The sequence below is a fragment of the Molothrus aeneus genome, chromosome Z, assembly GCF_037042795.1.
Source record: "Molothrus aeneus isolate 106 chromosome Z, BPBGC_Maene_1.0, whole genome shotgun sequence".
In the NCBI taxonomy this organism is placed as follows: Eukaryota; Metazoa; Chordata; class Aves; order Passeriformes; family Icteridae; genus Molothrus; species Molothrus aeneus.
Genome location: NC_089680.1, coordinates 38,581,166 through 38,602,209, shown reverse-complemented (window position 1 = coordinate 38,602,209; position 21,044 = coordinate 38,581,166). Strand labels below are relative to the sequence as shown.

Genomic DNA, 21,044 nt, shown 5'->3' with positions numbered 1-21,044 from the left:
TTTTGCTAGAGGTTTTATATCATGACATCCAGATAAAAAAGAAAAACTTTGCATGTTGCATTCTAATGCCTATAGCAAAAGTTAAAATCTCTGTCTTAAAAGAAATGCTTTCTAAAAATGTAACTATGAACTGGGAAAAAAAAAATTTCCAGAAGCCTGCATTTGGCTGTATCCCATCTTCTTTTGTCGGCTGTCTTCCTGAATCAAGCAACAATATTACCATCAAAAAAGAACTTAATAATTTCATATAATACCTGGCAAATTTATATGAAAACCGTTTATGTTGCAGTAGACTTTTTGTGGTTTTTAAAGCACCAACCAGCAAAAGCTATTCACATCTTAAGGAAAGATAATAAGAACATAGGAAAATTTCCCTTTTCTTCACATGAGTAAGTAATATTTACTCTCCCAGAGCCTGTGACTGGCAGTATCTATAATACACTCTTGAAGTGACTATTTTTTATAAATCAATTTTGAAATACTGCTCCAGTGTCTTGATTCCTAAACACAGACCCACAAAAATTAGTCTAGCAAGATGACATTAGTCTCTTCTCACTGACCAAATGCTTTGTAATAAGCAGATTGGCGGAGATGACTTAATTCAGACACACTGAGTAACTGAATAATTAAATCAAATAGAAGAGCTAATAAAGAGTGCATAGAGACTGCACAGACAACATTATTTAGGGAATGGAGAAAGTAAATGGAAAGAGAATACTAGTAAGGCTTAAATGTACCTTGATTCAGTATTCTGATTTGTTAAACATTTCCCCATCATTTTATGCCCTAATAAGTTTCCATTGACTAACATGACCTAAAGCTACAGAGAAAGCTAGCTCAATGCAGAGTTTCCTAGAACGTATGTCCACCAAGCTGCTGCAACTAAATATCAGTTAAAATAATTGAGAAAATGGAAACATACATATCATAGCACATTTTTTTTGAGACTAGTGTTTGGGTATAGTAACAACCAAGCTACTTTGAACACCATGCTGTTTCAAAATACACTAATCCTATTTCAAATTCTAATAAAAAGTGAATTTTACAATGTGTTAAAAACAGGAATGACATACTGTGAAATTAGTTGATAAATGCAGCACTGAATATAAAAAAGTACTTTGTTACCCACATTCAACTGTTAAACCTCAGGTTATCAGGAGGTAAAACTATACCTTATATCTACTGTAAACAAAACATGACCAAGATAAACCAAAAATAATCTGGCACCACATACGAATACATAATCCAATACAAGTTAAAACCAAAAGTTAATGTTCAATGTGAACACTGAAGCCTGACATCCTGTTGTCTTCTCTTCCCCTCAACCAAGAAGAGATACTCCCTTAAATGTCAGTGAAATTATTTGAATGATCAGTGGGAGCACAGCCCCCTGAAGTCAGGTAAGAAATAGAGTCTTAGTTATGGGTCAGCTCTTCTCAGCTGTTTAATTTCATGTATTTCTAATTGCAAAAAGACACAAGGATCAAGACAATCACATCTGTCTACGCAGTACAATCTAAAACTTAACACAGTTGTATGGCAATAGTGAAAACCTGACTTTTGACAGCCAACAGAAGTAAGAATCAATTAGTGAAACTTCTGGTAGCAGACAGAAAAAAAGCACCTTACCCCTAAGACCACCCATTTGTTTTATTACCTACTGCTACAATGCACAATGATAATATAGCTAAAAGGCTGCACTTCGATTTTCACTAAAGCCAGCCAGATCAGAAATAGCAATGACAAGAGTTTGCTATGAGTTAAAGGCTATCAATGCAACTGCTTGTACTCTTCAACTCATGGAGATTCAGGCCACTGCCAAGAAAGTGAATAAAACAGAAAAGTAAATGTAATTTCAGGAATAGGTAGCTTCAAATTTTCATTTTTGCAATTTCAAAGCAGCAGGCTGTCAAGTCTAATTCAAGTGCTCAGAAGCAAGCTTTACTACTAGAAAAATAACTTTTTAGTACATAAAGACAATTTTTGTGTGTGTCTGCATTTGTAAATGTAAATTTAAGATAAATCTATGCCTATTTCAAGATCAAAGGCATGAAGATTAATGTTAGCTCCAAGAGAAACAATCAAGGATATGAGGGCAAAAAAGTATCATAACATGATGCAGAAGATTCAAAATCTACATTCCTGGGCAAGTTGAGCTAAAATCTTATTTTTACATACATATTCATGTGTATATACATATGTGTATAGATTTAATACATACAAATAAAAATTATATATTATACAAACACGTGTACACATACATTCTACAGATCTCAAAATAAGCAGCACGGGCACATAATTAAGGGGTCCCCAGGGCTCATAAAGAAAGTGCAACGACCTTGTTAGTGTTTGGCCTTTCTTTCGCACCCAGTCTCATTGTAAAACAGTCAACCATGAAAGTACTTTAAAAAGCTGGTTTTCTTTTTATTTACAGCATGATTTTATAATGTACCATTCATGTTTTATAGAAGCTGGTACTTCTGTATATCTTTCTGCCAAATTCAACATGAACCACAAACTTTCTAATTTACAACTTTCAGAAATTTGAATGCTTTTGAATACCGGGATTTTCAACTTTGCAATTTAATGACAACCCTGCCTTTGGCCTTTCCTGACCTGTTGTGAAGTAAATCAGGCACACTAATGTGGGCTAACAAGTCTTTTTCACACTGTTCGATCACCCTGCATCTTTTTTCTCAGCAGACACCGCCTCTCTCCCACTCTCTGTCTAGCCATCCTCCCTCAAAGCAAACAAAATGGTCACTGTAACCCTGCATTACTGCTCATTAGATCACAGGTTAGTCAAGTGGAACTGCCCGAGGTTCCCAAAGGAGAGCTATACTTCAAAAATCTGTCCATGTCAAATGAAGAAAAAACCCCTGAGCGTGGGGTCACCCAGATCAATGATCAAAAGAGACTGAGAATAGTGGAGGGAAAAAAAGAAAAAAAAAAAGAAGAAGAAGAAAAAAACCCCTTTTTTGTAAAAAAACAGCCTTCTGTATAATAAATCAGAATAGAAAAATACTAAGCTTTTTTCCCCCATTTTAACAACAGTCCATTTTGGCTTTAAAATATTTTTTCTTGTTTTTCTGAAGATTTTACAAGAGTAAGAGTATTTTTAAAGTTTTAAGATTGAGGTTTCAATAAAACTCAAACTCACTTTAAGAAAATTAGCAAGATAAATAATAATGAAAGATAATGGAGATTTTCTCTCTATCACATAAATACTTAGCTATTCCAAAATGAGTCAACATCAATTTTCATTCAATTATGACTTTAATTTAAACAGATCATACGTTCTGAACTTCATGAGAAATGACACAAGTAGCATGTCCACAAAAAATGTAGTCAAGCAAAAACTACATAGTCTAAACTCTTCTGCTACATGACAGATGTGCAGGCACGTGCAATACTTCAAGAATGTACAGTACCATGTCTGTGGCCTCTGTTTGTCCTTTACATACATAGGGCAATTTTTTAGTAAAAACCACAAAAACAATAAAGCCCAAACCAAATTTAAAAAATTTAAAATACTGTAATAATTTTAAGTAATAAATTTTGAATCACAGAACAGATCAAATTACTCAATGAAGAGCACTGACTTGTTTAATAAGGGTCTGTGAAAACACAGGTTACAGATATCACATGCATTAATACTGCTTATTCAAAATGAGTTATGTATTTCTAAAACAACAAATATACACTGTGCCACTAGATGCTGTTGCAGCTAAAGGGATCTGATTGTTTCCTGGAACATTGGTTGCAGAGCATCTTTTTGTTTACAGCTCTGAAAAGATTTCTTTGCCTGCCCTAGAGAGTGACTCAAATTTCACTCTCTTACTCCCTTTATCCTCAGCCATGAGTAAAGGCATAATTAGCAACAAGGAACAAAGGTAAACAAATTGGAACAGAATATCTGTAATAGATTTGTAGTTAATGTATGGTCTGTTGTAGCAGAATTACTATAACAGAACAAACCTATAGGAAAGCAAAGAAATCCTTAAAGTACTTAAATGTTTCACAAAATGTGGTAAACTATTTCCTAGTATTTATTACCAGAGTAACACAAAAACCAAAATGAGACTATAAATGCTGTAATAATACATTATGAAAAAATATTTTTAAAAAATTTACAGAATAAGCTTGTATTAACAGAGAGACAGATGAAACAACTTATTTTTAAATAAATAATGCAATTGTAACAAATATATAACAGTATATGCAGTAATCCGAATTATCTACCTCTGGAGATATATGTGGATGAAATGAAAAGTCTTTTAAGCAAAGCTCATTCACTAAAGCAGGTTGGGCTTTTTGTTGGTTTTCTTTTTTTTTAATCAGTTTGCTAGATGCCTTACACATCTATTAATAGGAAATAGATGCCTATTAATACTTGAAATGCAACTCCAGCATGCATTAACTTTAAAGATGCCCACACATTAATACTGTCTTTACTTTTAAGACAGTATTAATACAGCACAGGCTTTCTGACCCTTGCAACTTCACATCTAATCAGAATCTGAACAACTAAATATAACAGAAAAGATCAGAAAAAGCAAAGATATTGAGAAATATGTAGTCACAGGAATGGATTATTCAATATACTGTCAAGACTCTGGTTCTTAAAACAGTAGGAAGAAATATCAGGATGATGTGTGTAAATCTGAATAATAAATGAACACATTTTCAAGTGAAAAATTGTCTAACTTTGCCTTTTTTAAAATATGTTACCTAGTTAATTTGTATGATCCTTCAGAAAGTTCTTTCTAGACTAACTCAAAACTTCAGGCTGTTCAGATTCTAACAGAAGTTACTGTTTCATGTCAGACTGCTGTAATAGATTTTCTAAACATTTAAACTATTTTGAGAAAACATTTATGCTTATAAAGATTCCAGCATGACTAATGATATGCTGCAGTATCAACAAATCATCATTAGAATAATGTAGTTATATTCAAAACCCTGCTTCTAGTCTTATGAAGACAATTGTTCCCAGATGCTAGAGTGGATAATTCATGTTTCTTCAGAAGCATGTCTGCATCTGCTGTTGAATCACTGCAAGTGGATGGGAAAATGGTTTCCTCTTTTTGAACCAAAAGTCATTATGCACTGAACAGAAGTGGTTTCTGAGGAAATAATGGACACTGTTGAGCCTATATTGCTATAGAAGAAGGCCTTCAATGGCTCCAATTTTCTTTAAGCAAAAACTCAGTACTGCATCCTCATAGTCTCTGAACTGTGGGGCCCTTCACTACTTTTGAACTTGCAGAACTCCATGTCATTCTTTGTTTTTGTTTGAACCCCCGAATGCTCTCTACTCATCTCTTCTGCTTTACTGCCAGCAAAGTCTTGGGAAGTAACAGGGAAAGAGGTGCATGAGACTTGTCAGCAGTCCCTTTCCCTTTCTCCTGTTACGCCTTCTCTCTAGTTCATTTGCAAAAACAGCAGTGTCCTGTCCAGCAATCAAGCTCACCACAGTCTTTGATTTTTGTCATCCACCACACCCGGAGAGCATCCAAGATTTTTCCAGGAGCATAATGGCTTGAAAGAATGCCAGGTAAAAAAAATGAGCTCAAAACTGAGAATGGATAGGAAGGAATTTAATCTCACCTTCGAGTAGTATGTGTTTCCTTCCTGGCCTTTGACAATTGTAGCATTGTTTCAGTAACATCCAGACCACTGATGCAAAGATGATCATTTCCCCATCCTGTCACTTGGGAAAACATCATTGTTTCATGAATTCTCACATACATGCCAACATCTCCATCTCCAGAGATTTATGGTTTGTTTTCGCTCATAGGAATTTTACGCTCAAAAATCTAAAGAACCAGCCTCTGATAGGCCTATGACACCTCAATTTTCAGCTTTGTTTTTCCTCATGCTGCAGCTCAGTTTCAAGAGAAATTCTCCTCAAGCATCTTCAGAAATTTTGAGTTTCATAGGGAACAGAGAGCCTCCCATGCTCAGGCTGAGCTCTGAGCACCTTCTATTTGATGCAGGTTTTAAGAAATTCTGCATACACATATTTCCAGCAAGGTCTTCAGGGTGTTGGTAATTACCGACAATAATAACCTATGCTGTGTCACAGTGTAGGTACTATTGATGCAGCTGAAAATTTTCTACTTTTGTGGCACATAATTAAAATCCAACTTGAAATACTTACATAGATATAAAATGGATAGATTTTCTCCTGCTATGGTTATTGTTGAACTTCCCTGACATGATCAATTAAGATGCTCAACATGATTTCCCATGTGTGTGAGTGTGTAATTCCTGCAGAATGGACTGTGGCCAGAAATTAATTTCATACTCTGCATACCTACTCTAATGGAATGAAGATTATGTGATCATAATCAACTTGAAAAACATTTCTTTTAAAATTTACTTTGTTATATTGAGTACCAAATATAAATTATGTAGTTCCACTACAAAAAAATATCTTTTCCTAGCTAAATACAAAGTTCACAGTATATTTAACTTGCCTTTAATCAGCAAACTTATTTTAGCACTAAAAAGAAAAATAGAAGAATAAGTCCTCATCTTTTAAAAAGCAGAAGCTTGTATTATTGAACTCAAGATTTCATTCTAGTACATATACATACGTATATCTATGTAAGATGGGTGTTTGAAAGAAAAACACATACTAAATCATTTTTACAATAGAAGAGTTTTCACAAACTTGATCCGATGCATTGCTAAATACTTTTCCATTATTTTTCAACTGATCCTGAGACCATTTTTGCTAAAATGGTAGAGTTATATTTGGAAAGTAGTTATATAGCCACTATTTTGTTCCATTTGTAATAGTTATTAATTCTAAAAGAAATACGACTTCTCTTGTTCATGTAAGATGTCACTAACAGTAATTAAATTTTTGAGCATTCAATAATTACCCAGAACAGCAATATCACAGACCTAGAGGCTCAAAAGAGTCATAATGATTGTGTGCTCAGATTTGTATCCAACAGGCCTCAGGATTTAATTTAATTCTCTACTAAAACACACCAAATTTTTACCAAGCAAAAAAGGTTTCAGAAAGAACTGTAAAAAGCTGCACACTTCTATAACAGTCCTTACTGAATACTATATAAGCATTTGTAAGTATACAAATATTTATGAAAAACATTTACTAAACTATGCATATAGGTTTCTATCTGAAAGCATTTTAGAATTTCTCTCATAAATTTACTTTTTATTTTTAGATACTATGCTCTATCTTTACAGTCATTGTGTTTAGTTCTGCAAGTACAGCCAACTCCTCTTTGAACAACATTTTCTGTCTTCCTTCTTTGCTTGGAAGTCAACAAAGACACTAAATTTTCAAAACATAGTGAAAATATGTTTCTTTCCTATCTCTCTCTCAAGTCCAGTAAAAGCAATTGCACACCTACTCTAGAACATCCATTTTTAAGTAAGAGGGAAAGATTATTTTCCAGTATTTCCTGTATAATCTTCCTTTACTATGGTTCACTGTAGAGGGATAAGCCAAAAAAGCATGAGAAGTAATGTGGTAGGTAGAAGGGTTCAACTCTCACTGTATTTTTGATGCCCACACCTCCAACTTTCCACACCAGTTCTAGTTTTACACCTTCCTCCCACCTCTTGCCTGTATGCCAATTATCCAATTTTCTTCTCATCTGAATTTATTTAAAAATAAGACCTTGAGGAAGGATAGTAGTTAACTAATTTTTAGGTCCAAACCAGTTAATCACATAGTCGTACAGATAGACCGTCACACCTGAAAGATGGGGGAGGCAAAGAAGCCAGCAAGCAAACTAATACTGCTGATGAAATAAATACTTAAAGTACACAACATCTATATGCATATAAAACAACCATTTGGAGACCCAAATAGTGCTGCAAAAATCCACGTCTGGTGTTCAAAACTATATACAGCAATATTCTTTAACATCTACTCCAAGATATGCAGCTGCTTTTTTTGCGGATGTGTACCTGGCACCATTCTCTACAAAGGGCCAATCAAGAGATTTATTTCTCTGAATACAGTTTCATGTTGTGAAATGGGTGTATGTGGACAGGACTTCTGCTCCTGTGTCTTAGCTACTCCTACTCTTTGTGTTCTTGTACATTGTGTAATATGTGCATTTTTGCAGGTGTGCTTGAGCAATTTTTTTGGTATCTTCAGGAACACCATTCCAAATCAGAGTTTCTAGTGGCAGTTTTTGAACTCATTTCCTTGCAGACTCACACATTTGTCAAGAGCACAACTGGAATTTACTATTCAGAGAGATACTTTTCTTTGTTAAGTTTTTGTTTCTTTGTCCCACATACACTGGGACAGCAATATTAAGCTTTACTAAGTGATATTATTCACCAAAACATTATCAACTATACCAATTCATTTTTTTATCTAATGAATATATTGACAATTTTACCTGTTATGGCTTTGTTTCTTTTAAAACATGATTGAAACACAAACTCAGGCAAGGAAAACATGTGGTTACTGTTTGGATTCAGTCTTGCAACTGCATGAAATTGCTTGCTGTTCAAATTTAGCTAGGATGTGGATCTACTCACATGTATTAAAATTGGTTAGCTTTTTAGATTGCATTTTTTATATATATATATATTTTTATCATAGGATCCTTTTATATCTAAACCTTTTTCCTAATAGGTATGATGAAATTTTTAATCAGTATGGAAGTTCATATGAGAAACACAAATAGGAGTTACTTCTTCATTGTTCTAAGCAGGGCAAAACTACTATTGTCTAAACACTAGTTCAATAATATTCTCCTCTCCTGCAAATGTGTTCATAACTGAAGTCTGACAAATAACTCTTCTGTTCCCTCAAAGGCCGCAGTTGTGAAGGAAGCAGCCAATACTCAAAATAGCAGAGTCCAGCTCCAAAACAATCTTCAAATATCAGGGGATACACCTTGGACGAAAAGAAGTATTTGCAGTGAGGGGATTGCAAATATTAAGGTCACTAAGGTCACTATGATCTCAAAAACAGGGTAGGAATCTATATTTTGGCTATTTACTGCAGTAATCTGAAGATAAATCATCTCAGAAACAGTTCCTTGAGGAACCAAAAATCTGTCCCCGATTTAACTTTGCTCTGGATGTCCCTGTCACAAAGCATACAGATTTGCAACAGCTGGTCTTTGAAAACTCAGATTTGAGAGGCTTGACCAGGGTGAGGATGGGACAGACTGCAGAGAAAAGTTTCATTTTCACTCTTGGTTGTAGGCTACGTTTTTGCAGTACCTGCTCCTGGGGAAAACATTTGCTCAAATCTGTGAGCTAAGATACTACATAGTCTCTGAAGCTAAACCTCTTTAATAGTCACTGTTCAATGCAGTTTTTCAGATTGCTAGTAATGACATCTATTACTCATACACTGAAAGGGTTTCCAAAGAGGAACCATTTTCCCCTAACTAGCAGAAACCACAAACAGCATGAATTATGGAAAAACAGTACAAAGACATTGGAATATAAAGAAGTGATTACATCCTGGAATTGAGCCTGTCATACTAAGTAGCCAACTCAGACCATTGGCAGGCCTAGCTAGAAAGCCCAATTTGCAGCATGCTCCAGATCCCCACCACCAGTAAGAGCCTCCACAGATGCTGACAAACTTGAGCATTCTCTTGGTTATTTAGTTTTAAGATATTTAAGGCTTCAAGAAGACACTTTATGTACAAAATTATTTCTAGACATAAACAACAGAGAAGAAACTAGAAGAGAAATAGATAGCAGCCCTCACAGCCTTAAGATGGCTCTTTTCATTAGGAGAGTTACCTTCCACTATTCTGCTAATAGAAAACCTAATTAAACGCTGTCAGTGATTCAAAATCCATATAATCTCAAAAAGATAAATGCGTCACAATCTATGTAAATAAGCAACAAATCTTTCACAGTCAATTTTGAAAATATTGTTTGCACTTAAAAGATTTTTTTAGATCTTCGTATATCAAAGAAAAAAAGGACAATCAAAATGACTCTCCAATGGAGTTTCACATCCCCATCAAGTCAAATTTAAAGTAAGGTCTTGTATGCAAGAAAAAAAACTCAGCACTTGTGATCAGCATAAGCTTTCCACACTATTCTTTTCCCGACAACTATATTTAAAACAATGGTATAATCTTAAAATAGGCTGAGAATAGGTTGATTTACTGTTAACTAGTAAGTCTATATTAAAATGTTTTATCTTTTTTTTTTTTAAAGGGAATTTAGAACAGATCTGCAGTGATTTCTCCTGTTACTAGTGGTGACCAATTTAAATATATGAAAGAAATTTATTATTTGCCTGAATTTTAGGATAACTGAATACAAACCCACCTACAGGTTATAATGTATGAATGTCTGTTGCAGTGTGTCCCATTTCCTCTCACCTATCCCATCCCCCTTAGGTACACCAACCTTTCCCCCTCCCCCTGTGCCCTCCTGCCTGGCACCTTCCAGCAGGGCATCGTGTGATTGGCAGATGCCCCCCAGCCCCCCAGGCCTGGGCTCATTGGTTTCTCCCAGCGTCCACATCCCCTGACCCTTCCCCTGCTCATACCTGGTTGGCCCTCACCTGTCCGTCCCCTCCCCCTGTCCCCAGGGCTTAAAAAGGACACGAGACCATGTGGTCGGGGTCTGTGCCGTGGTTCTGTCTCTGTCTGTCTGTCTGGAGCTGTCTTGCCACATTCAGAAGTCTACCATGCTACAATAAAACTCTGGATCTAAGCTCCTCGGCAGAATCCACTTCTTTTCTCTTCACCGTCTGAACCTTTTCCACCAAAGGTAAACTGAGTTTCTATTTTGCCTGGACTTGTTCTGAGCGCCCAGCTGCAGCACCCAGCCGGCCAAAGGCATCTCTGGGGTGAAAACACCACAGCTGCAGCCTTTGGTCCAGCAGCAAGGCCAGACGAAGCCAGGCAGGACACACGCCGAAACATTTGGGGCTTAATATTTAATAAATGTCGTCACATATATGGTCTTAGAATTGAATAGTTCAAATGGAGTGGATCTGCACTGATCATCTAATGCACCTAGAATCTTAAAAAGAGACTTAAATATAAAAATAGAAACATCCCAAAGTCAACACACTACCAAACAAGAAGCTGCTTCACCAGTGAACTGGAAAGACTAGATCAGTTTGGTTCCTCCTTTGGCCAGTCCTACATGGCCTCCAGGAGTCCTAAACTGATCCAGACAAGCATCCAGAATAGCCTGCTCCTAAAATATAGTGGCTACAGACAACTTCCAATACATGCAGCTCCTAAATACTGCTCTGACCTGGGAGAAAAGTGCACACTGGTTCAACTCACAAGAATCCACTGCAACATCCAGCTTCGGGTACTAATACACAAAGTAGCACACATTCCAAAATAAAAATTAACAAGTTGATAATCACAGTAATGCCTGTTCCCATTTAAAGCAATTTGAAGCACTTTTATCACCATTACTCTCCTGCAATATGTTAACACTGTAAGAGAAATCTGACTGATCAAAACCAGTTTCAACAATCAAAAGTACTTTTGTGTGGAAAAGTAAAAGCACATTCTGTCAGAAAGATACTTAAAAAACGTATAATTAGATAAATTGTTTTGGAACTGCAGCCTGTATTTTGGAAACCATTGCCAAACTGATATGCCACCACCTTCCCTCATATGCTGAATAACTAAATTTATTTTTCATTTGTAAAAGTTTTTATTTGCTATTTCGTAAGTTTTCCAAAACTACAGTCAGAACTGACTTATATAGGATTAATTCTTCATTACTGTAATTTCAATGTAAAATAAAGTTATTCTGGAGCAAACCCATTGGAACAAAAACAATTGTATCAGTTTTACAGCCTGGTTAATATATGCAGTCTTTATTTCAGCATGGACTTAGCAGATACTCAAATATGTCTAAATACATGCTATTGTCACAGGAAAAAAAAAAAAACTTACAAATATTTTTGACATGGGAAGATAGAATAACCACCAAAGAAGTCTACATAAGAGAAACACCTTTACTTATAGTTTCTGAAATGAAATGCCATGCCAAAGTTACTTTCTTGAGTTCATTTAAAAATCAAAATATAACTAGAAAACAGATAACCAGCAACAGAACTCAGGGAAAAAAAGGATTACATTTACTGATTAGTATTTCAGCTTGGCTTCTCCTGTAATTTTCCCTGGTTACTACAGTAATATGAAGTATATTCTGCAAAATGAATTAGGTTAAATTGCATTTCATAAATTAAGTAAGTTATTTGGATATTTTTGCAAGTACCTATTATAGCTGTGAATTGAACTATTCATGACATTGCTTATTACTTACAGCACGTAGATTCTACAGTATCATTTCTACCTAAGCAATGTATGGAAAAAAACCACATTAAATAAAGTACAACATTGTGAAAAACTGAAGCAACTGCACTTCCCAGCAAAAAATATAACTAACATCTGTTGCAGAAACTGCTTGGCACTTGCACAGTTTTGTGAAGAATTTTTGTTGTAGATAAATATTTTTCTACATTTCCTATTATGCACCACTCAACTCAGACATTTTCCTTAATTATACTCCAAGGAATCCTTTCATATCCATTAAAGAAAGGCAATTTGTTGCCTAAAAAAATGCATACATATTTTTAAATTTCAACTGTGATTCATCTGTCTTCTAACACATGAAAAATATTAAAAAAATACCTATAATTAATGGACTTCGTTCTGCAAAAATTTCTAATAAAAGTCTCAATGCTCAACATGTTACATTTGTTACATACTTTAATATGTTTGTTTTATATAAGCAATGATCTTGCAATTCATCATTTTACTTCTATTCCACATCTCAATAAGGAGGAAAATAGCACAGCAAAGCATTAGGAAAGCAAGAAATTACCATTTCAACACTGGTCAAAATGACCAAAGAAGGCTTCTTCTTTGTATAAACAGCAAAAACAGATCATAATTTTTTCAGAGACGATGTAACAACTTTGTGACATTTTCTCTCTCTTTTTTTTTCCTTTTTTTTAATTTTTCTTTTAATTTCTCTTTCCAGTACTCTTAACTAAAGATCTTCAAAATCACTGAGATCTGGATTCAGTGTGAGTTTTTCCCTGAGAATATGTATGTACTGTGCACATTTAACAAAACTGTTGTATTCTGCACACATTCTGTTGTACTCATACATTAGCAATCAAGACTTGTCTGCCACCATAATAAACTGTAAGATTTTTTTTTAAAGCTTGTAGTAGAAACCCATTTAAATGTTATTGTAAGCATATAGAGATCTATTACCCTACTGAGATCTCAAGCAACTGGTAATGAAGAATGAGGTGAAAATGAGGGTACTGCCAATAAAAGAAAAGAAATGTTAAGTCTAAATACACAGAAAATTCAGTTCAGGCCCAAAAGTCTATCCATGTGAGTTCAACTGCAAAATGTGAGAGTTACAAGTATAATTTGCTGTTAAGCAAACCAACTGGCATTGCATTCATTATTAATATGAAATTGGAAAAAGAACATTTCTTAAATTTTATTTGCTAGAAAAAACTTCACTTAATATTGAACCAAATTTGGCCACTTTAAAAGTGAAAAATATAGTAAAATAAGAAATACTTCAATCATATAAGAAACAGTCCTACTGATGATGAAAAATGTGATCTGTATTGCTCTATGAAAAAGTTAAAGCCAAGGCATATAGACTATATTTGGATGATAAAATCCAATCAGTTTTGTCTCAGGATATTTTCGTTTGTTAAGTGGGAGGTTTTTGCTTTTATGCTGTACAATAAGCTAGGCCAAATTTGCTTTTATGCTGTATAATAAACCAGGCCAAATTATTAAACTTACATATCAAAATCCATATTACATTTCCTTTAAGTATTAATTACTTTTTTCTAAGTCTGTTATTTACATGAACAAGACCTAGAACTTATAGTTTCTATCCCTGCAAAATTTTGTTTACTTTTTTATGTAACTTGATATTTTCATTCCAAATTCCATTTTTTTTCCTTTCTCCTAAGAATGAATTTTCAGAGAAAAGAACCAACAATTTTTAAAAATATTTTACAGTGTAGTTTACAAACCTGTCACAATCTCTTCTTAAAAACACTGCTATACTCCACTTACATTTATGCCATTTCCTAACATATAATAAGCTTAATTTCTTTTGAATCAGAAAGAAGACATAAGTAGGAATAAAGAAAAAAAGGCTGTATGTTCAACTATACTGTACTAAGAGCAGCTATGCTACAGATCAATTTGTTCTGAGCTCGAAGTCTGTAACTTCATATTTCAGAAAAAGAAGAATCTAAGAAAGAATCAGTTTAAATACAAAGCAGCAACACGGTAAGGTGCTGAAACAGTTTTCACTCTGCTGCAATCACAGAACAAACAGATTCCTCATATAATCTTTAAGAGGAGGAGTGTTCTAAATGACATTTATGAACAGAATGACACAACCCAATTTTACTTCTTCCTACAATTTCAGAAGTAATTTTCAGCATTTCCTCAAATGTATCTGACATGATAGGAATGTAGACAAGACAAATTTCTCAGAAACTGAAATGCGAAAGGTACACTGAATAGAACAATTACATAATTTACTGTGTGATAGCTAAAAATTAGACAAAAACATTACTCCTTGGAACAGGAAGATGAGAAACAGTTCAGGACTTCAGAACAGGAATTGCAATTCTGACCTCAAATCAGTATACAGCCGTTCAGAAAAAAGCTTTTACATAAAAAAGACAACCTATGGCTGCAACAAATTGCTTTAAGCAGTGGAAAAGAATGGAGTAATGGAACAGTGCAAAATTAAAACTAATAGCAAATAAAAACCCAAGTTAAACAAAAAAATCACTGTCCCAGCAGCTTTTCACAAGAGTAGTTTTAAAACCATCTTTCTTCCCTTAAGCAAAATATGGTGAAAGCAGAAGATCTGCTTGTATCCAAGTATTACTTGTCTGTTTTCCAGAGCAACTAAGTCTGTATAGAGTGCAGTGGACTAAGTTTTTGGGGACTGGGAGTGTTGCTGGTCTGCATACTTACAGTAAAGAAGAAACTGAGGCCAGTCCTTAACCAGGATGTCAGGGTATAAGTGATAAGGGATCAGTGGTGTGCAGAAAGTAAATACAAACAGGCAAGAAGCTGACACATACCTCTTGTACTGAGCGAGCTGCTGGCTTGTCTTGGTGATTGGCCAGTATTAAAAACGGCAAAGTACATAACTGTGGGTGCTGAAGAGCAGAATGCAGCTCATTCCTAGCAGTTTCTAGATCATCTTCCGAGGAGGCGCTGTCTAGTACAAATATTACCCCTTGGGATCCTTGGTAGTAACGACTCCAGTATTTTCTGATATTGTCAGCTCCTTTCAAGAAAATAATGAGAACTAATTAAAACAAGAATAGTTTAACAAATGTAACACTTGGAAGTTAAAATAAACCATCTATTTAGAATTATCAAAATAATTAACTAAATTTTCTCTCTTAACCAACATTAAAAGAATAAAAAGAAAAAAAAGTAGTAAAAAAATCCAACACACACACACACACCAATGTCAAATCAACACTGTTTAAAGAAGGAAGGAAGTTGACTCAATGCAGCTTTCTTCAATTAAAGCTTCTGCTCTATTAATGAGTACTGGCAGAACTACTATGCTGACAGTACCACAGAGCCTAATCCTTTACCTTCTCACTGGAATATCTTGGCACTAATACCTAAACCTTTACCCATTCTTTTTCACTTTGCCCTGCAGCTCCTTGTCATAAACCTGCAGCTTCTGTCATGGCAGTTGTTCATTTCTGATAAGGTCTTCCAGTTCATCTCTAAACCATCAGGCAACCACTTCATAATTGGGGAAAAAAGGTGTCAGGAAAGCCTATTAAAGTAATTAGATACTTAATGAGGAGAATGATGATACAATAGTGAGTTGAACAGTGAATGAGGAGCTAGGGTGACTACATGCAAAGGCATTCAGTTCAACTACTTTTGCTCTGTCAACCACACTAAGGATTCTGGAAGAGCCCAATAGCAGACACATGAGTGACTGTATAGGCTTATATGCCACAGTAATTTTTAGGACACAGTTCAGCAGCACTCAGCCATCTCAACAGAAGCCAAGCACTAAGGTTATCAACAGAAAGCTTTTGTCTCCCCTGGAGAGCAGCATATGTTGTAGCAATGAGGTAGGGAAAAAAAAATTGTATTTGACAGCTGTCAAACTATCTAAACTATGATTTGGATATGGGCTATTCTTTGTATGTCTGGATCTGGCACTACACTCATGGGGACAAACACTAAACAGTGAACAGCGGCAGCTATAGTCTAGTAGAAAACTTGACATGTCTGCCAGACAGTGACTTGCAGAAATGTGCAGAAGGTACCTTTTATAGACACTTTTCTTATTTTGAGACAGAGAGAAGTGGACTTGCATATATACACAAGAACCGAGAGCTTAAAATAATAAAATTCCACTTTTCAGTGAAACAAAATCACATAAAATTTCTGAGAAACATGATGAGATCTTCATGCAACAAAATGACCGCAAGATTAATACAATACTTAAAATATTAACTTAATTTACACATTGTGCAACAAAAAAGACAGCCATTAAATACAAGTGAAGGAAGAAATAAACATTTGCTCCATGAAATTTAGGTATGCAACTCATGAGTATTCAAATCTCACCTAATAGAGTTACTCTTGTCTTTTTACTAGTCACACTGGAACCCTGAACACTTTGTTTCTGTATCTGCACCCAGCACAAGCTGTCAACACACAAGCACAGACACTTTTTCCTACAGAGAATACTGAAGTCATACCTAATAATTTTTTTTCTGCAAAAGACCTACAGAGCTGACTACTTAAATGTGAACAGTCACAGGACTTAGTCAAGACCTTGCTTAATCTCTCTGTTAATTTAACTAGACTCAAAACAAAAATGACAAACAGGACAGATGTTTTATTTATTTTATCATCAGGATCTGAAGATTAATATTATACATTCAGAAGAGGGACTGCATTGAAAGCTAATTCTATGTTTCTGTAGAACACGAATATCTGTCCACTGTTCTTGCAAAGAATTTTATAGCATCTGTTAGATGCCCCAGTCCTTCCGAACAGCTGCCTACTTCAGAAGCAACCAGAGCAAGCTGCCAGAGGGACACTATTTACATAGCCACACACAGCAGTGTCACAGGCATCTGAAGTATCACATTACTTTAAAAACTAGTAGAGAATCATTTTCTATGAACTTAAAGACCAAGACCATCATCAGTTCTTTGAACATATTTTTTTTTCCTAGCAATATAACATCTGTCTTATTTGCCCTAAGCATCAGTCAGCTACTTTTCAATCACATGTCACTGCTAGAATCTGAGTCTTACCTTGGTAACCATACTCACTCTAAAAAGAAAAATTGTGGTAAACTGCAGAGCATTTGACCTCTTATATCCAGGCACTTGGAAGAAAGCAGCTCATGGATCCCTACATGGGACACTGAAGCCAGAAAAGGAGTATCTGATTTGTTGACTTTACAGTCCTGTCTTTTTGGTTCAGATTCTTTAGCAGCTAAACTTTGTTCCTCCACATCAGTTGTCCCAAAAGAACCACCACCAAAGTATAGCAATCCTTTCCTCTCCAGCCCTGGTCAGTCACCATGTCATAGTCATAAGAACCAACTTCCCACAAGAACAACATCCCATGAAACTTGGTATTTTCTTTGGGATCTTCCATTACTCTAATGACATGCCCTGAAATTGCTTACACTTCAGTTCTGAGGAAATCACCTGAGGTTTAAGAATAAAAGTTAATTTACACTAAGCAGACAAGGAAAAAACTGATAAAGCATGTACCTTAGGATGCCATTTTAAACCATTTTTTTGGCAAATGCACTAGAAAAATAATTCTTGGCATCAATAAGCTATCAGCAGCTGGAAGTTACAATTTCTACAAGACAAATAACCTGATATTCTTTTGTCTTAACTCTTCATATCCACATAACAGAATCTGCTCTCAGCTTCTTTCCTCAGAACAGTGGAGTGGAGTGATCCTGGAGTTGTCCTGGGAAGGAAATACTTGCCTATGAAGTATTCAGCCATTCACACCCTGTGGCATGACAAATTCAGCCTTAGAAAGCAAGCAGATGTTTTTAGGTGTAGTTCAGCAAAACTATCTTATTATTAATTTTTTCACCCATTCCAGCAGCTTCAAAGACAGGAAGATTCAAAGTCTAAGGTCTTTGGAAATCCAGAATATAATGTGTATCCATTAAACATCCTTAGGCTCTCAGAAGACTGATGTGATAAAAGCAGGAATTTAACTTAACTAGTACCCAAAACATCCCATCAAACAATAGTAACACATAGAATAAGCACTCAGATTTGTCAGCCTGCTATCATGTGTTTCTCTAACAGCTTTGAACCATATGACTGTTTCTCCAATCAATAAACTGCCTTAACTAAGATTAAAAAAAAAAAATAAATCTCCAAAACATCAGAAAAACATACTTCACGTTAGACCTAAGGAATGTGCTATGTGACAGGTTCACTAAAATGTGACATTCAGGGTAGCAGCTTCCTCAAACACAAGCAAGAGCCACTACTTATGGCTAAGCATATGATTTGTTTCCCTCAACAATGAAGGAACTTACAGGAGTGGGTTGAGTCCTGTGATGTGACTGAAATATGCAATTTACAAATAAACTAGGGGGGAACCACCAAAATCCAAACTACAACACAACCACACCACCTATTCTAAAAGAAAAACTGCTATTCAATCAAATGTAGGCTTCAATTACATTATAACAGGAAAAAAACCAAACCTCTCCTTACAGAAAAATGAGAGGATGATGTAATAAAACATCCCATTTAGCATTACTACAGGACAGGTTTACTCAACTAACTGTAATTTTAAGGACCTTCAGTTTAATATTTTTAAATATCAAATATTTTTTTCTTTATCATCAAAGGAACAGTGTGCCCATATTAATACTGTTAATTATTTGTATCAGTGTAACAGTACCCCTTAGGAGCTGGGAGGAAGATTTTGAATTATGTGCAGTTTAACGTGCACCTGAACCAGTACACACAAGTACACGTACACACTCCAGTAAAAATTATGCAAAACACAGAGCTGCAAATCTACCTTTCAGCTATGAATACTTCTATTTACGTCTTCATTCAGAGTGGTGGTTGGAGGCTACATCCAATTCCCTCCTTTTCAGTTCAATTCCCTCCTTTTTCAGGAGAACAGAACATAGCGTTACAGAAAAAACTTCACTGAAAGAAATTTGCATGTATCAAATTTGTTACTTGTCAGACACAGCAACTCTGCATTGAGAGCACAATGTATGTCACAGAGCCCTTGCTTCAACACAGTCTAGTCTGCAAATTAAAGCTCCTGTTAACCTCAAAATACATCACAGGTCTGGAGAAGTTATAGTCTCAAATAGAGGGAAAAACTTTTTTTTCCCTTCCCATCAAAAACAGTTAGCTTGAGCACATGAAAGAACGCAGGCTGCAAACAGTTTTTCTACCACTTCAAATATATCATCCACTCACCTACATACTCTGAAGGTTTTATAGTTAATTAAAATATTATATAGATCATTCCACTACTGATACTAAACAGAACATTTCTAATAAGCATAAAGGTGACTCTGCCAATGACTCTGTCACAAAATCTTTTTGTGTACATCACTGGCCATGGGTAGGGTAGTGAGAAAGAAGGGAAGGGAAAAATAAATCTCTTATCCATTCTTGCAAAATTTGCAAATATACCGTAGTGTCTCACCCCAAGAAAATCTTTGGAAAATACATGTTTCTAAGTCTATGTAGAGTTTATACTGTCACTTCACATCATATCCCCACAAGTAAAACTGGTGTATTTTCCTGAGTAGCCAAGAACATGCCTGAAACCTTAGAAATCCTAACATCTTCAAGAGATGTGGTTGCTCCTTATCTATCTCGAGCATGTTTCCCAGTAGTCCACCCTTGAATAAATCCTGTATACAATAGGGGTTTTTTTATTGGTTGCTTGTTGTTTGCTTTTTTTTTAATGTGCTGGCTCCTTTTTATGACACATAAATTTATAAATCCTGTTTAAGATACCTGCTACGAATAATCTGCATGGAATTTGTCCCATCTGGCAGAGACATCCACACAGAGACACAAACTTTTTCACTGGTGTAATGTCAGTCATCATTCTATGGCTACTTTGTATGGCTACTGCAACGATGCAGATGCTAAACCAAAACCTTCTCCCATTTGCAAAAGTCCCAGGACTTCTGATTCCTAGGGTCTGTGGCCAAGTGATCACAGCCTACTTTCTCTAGGCTTTCAGGCAGTGTACTCCTGCAATGCACAAAACATGGCAGCAGGAAATTGGCACTTTTTCCCCAGAAGGAGGAATATTCTGAGAGTGCCAAATCAGCTATATTCACTGCAGCAATTCAAATATGGTATTAAAAAAACAGCATAGAAGGAAAAAAAAAAGACAGAAATAGTTGAGGAAAAAATTATCTGCCTTTGTATTCACAACATACAAAATCAGAAATGCATATAAGTTTATGGTACCTTATTTTATTTTTCTTATCAAACCAAAGTTTATGGAAACCATCTGTGTCATCTTTTCTCTGCCTTCCAGGCTTTCCCAGTGAGATTAATCTGGAAGTCAAGCCTTCAGTATTTTCCTTATTAGCTAACTTATATGCTGTTTCCAAATTTGAATCTCCACCTTACTCTGATATTTAAATCTGTTGGAATAACATTCGTGTTTCAAGCACTTGGAAGTTTTAAAAACATTATACTTATACCTGCCTGCAGAAAGTCAGTTCAATCTACTTGGTTGTGTATATTTTGTACTACCATGTTATAAAACCTTTGCAATTTGAAATAAATATCTCCTGTTCTAGTCAAGAACATAAAACTCATTATAAAGTTAATTTTAAAAATTACAAATTAATTTTTAAAAATGAGAAGGATATGGGTGCCCTGAAATACGCTTTAACATCTATTTAAGCCCAATATCTAAAGATTTAATAGTTTGCAGCAGGTGGCACAGCCAGCCCTTCTTCACCCCTTCTTCTTCTGTTCTTTTATG

The 21,044-nt window shown here is 35.3% G+C and overlaps 1 protein-coding gene across 3 annotated transcripts in view; it reads right to left on the bottom strand.

The window, feature by feature from the left end:
- The window catches only part of ARL15 (ADP ribosylation factor like GTPase 15), a 227,054-nt gene that overhangs the window by 116,643 nt on the left and 89,367 nt on the right, over positions 1-21,044 (bottom strand). For all 3 annotated transcript variants that reach the window (XM_066569551.1, XM_066569549.1, XM_066569550.1), the window contains one exon: positions 15,104-15,312. In XM_066569551.1, coding sequence (XP_066425648.1) covers positions 15,104-15,312 — 209 coding nt within the window. The remainder of the gene's footprint in view (positions 1-15,103; positions 15,313-21,044) is intronic.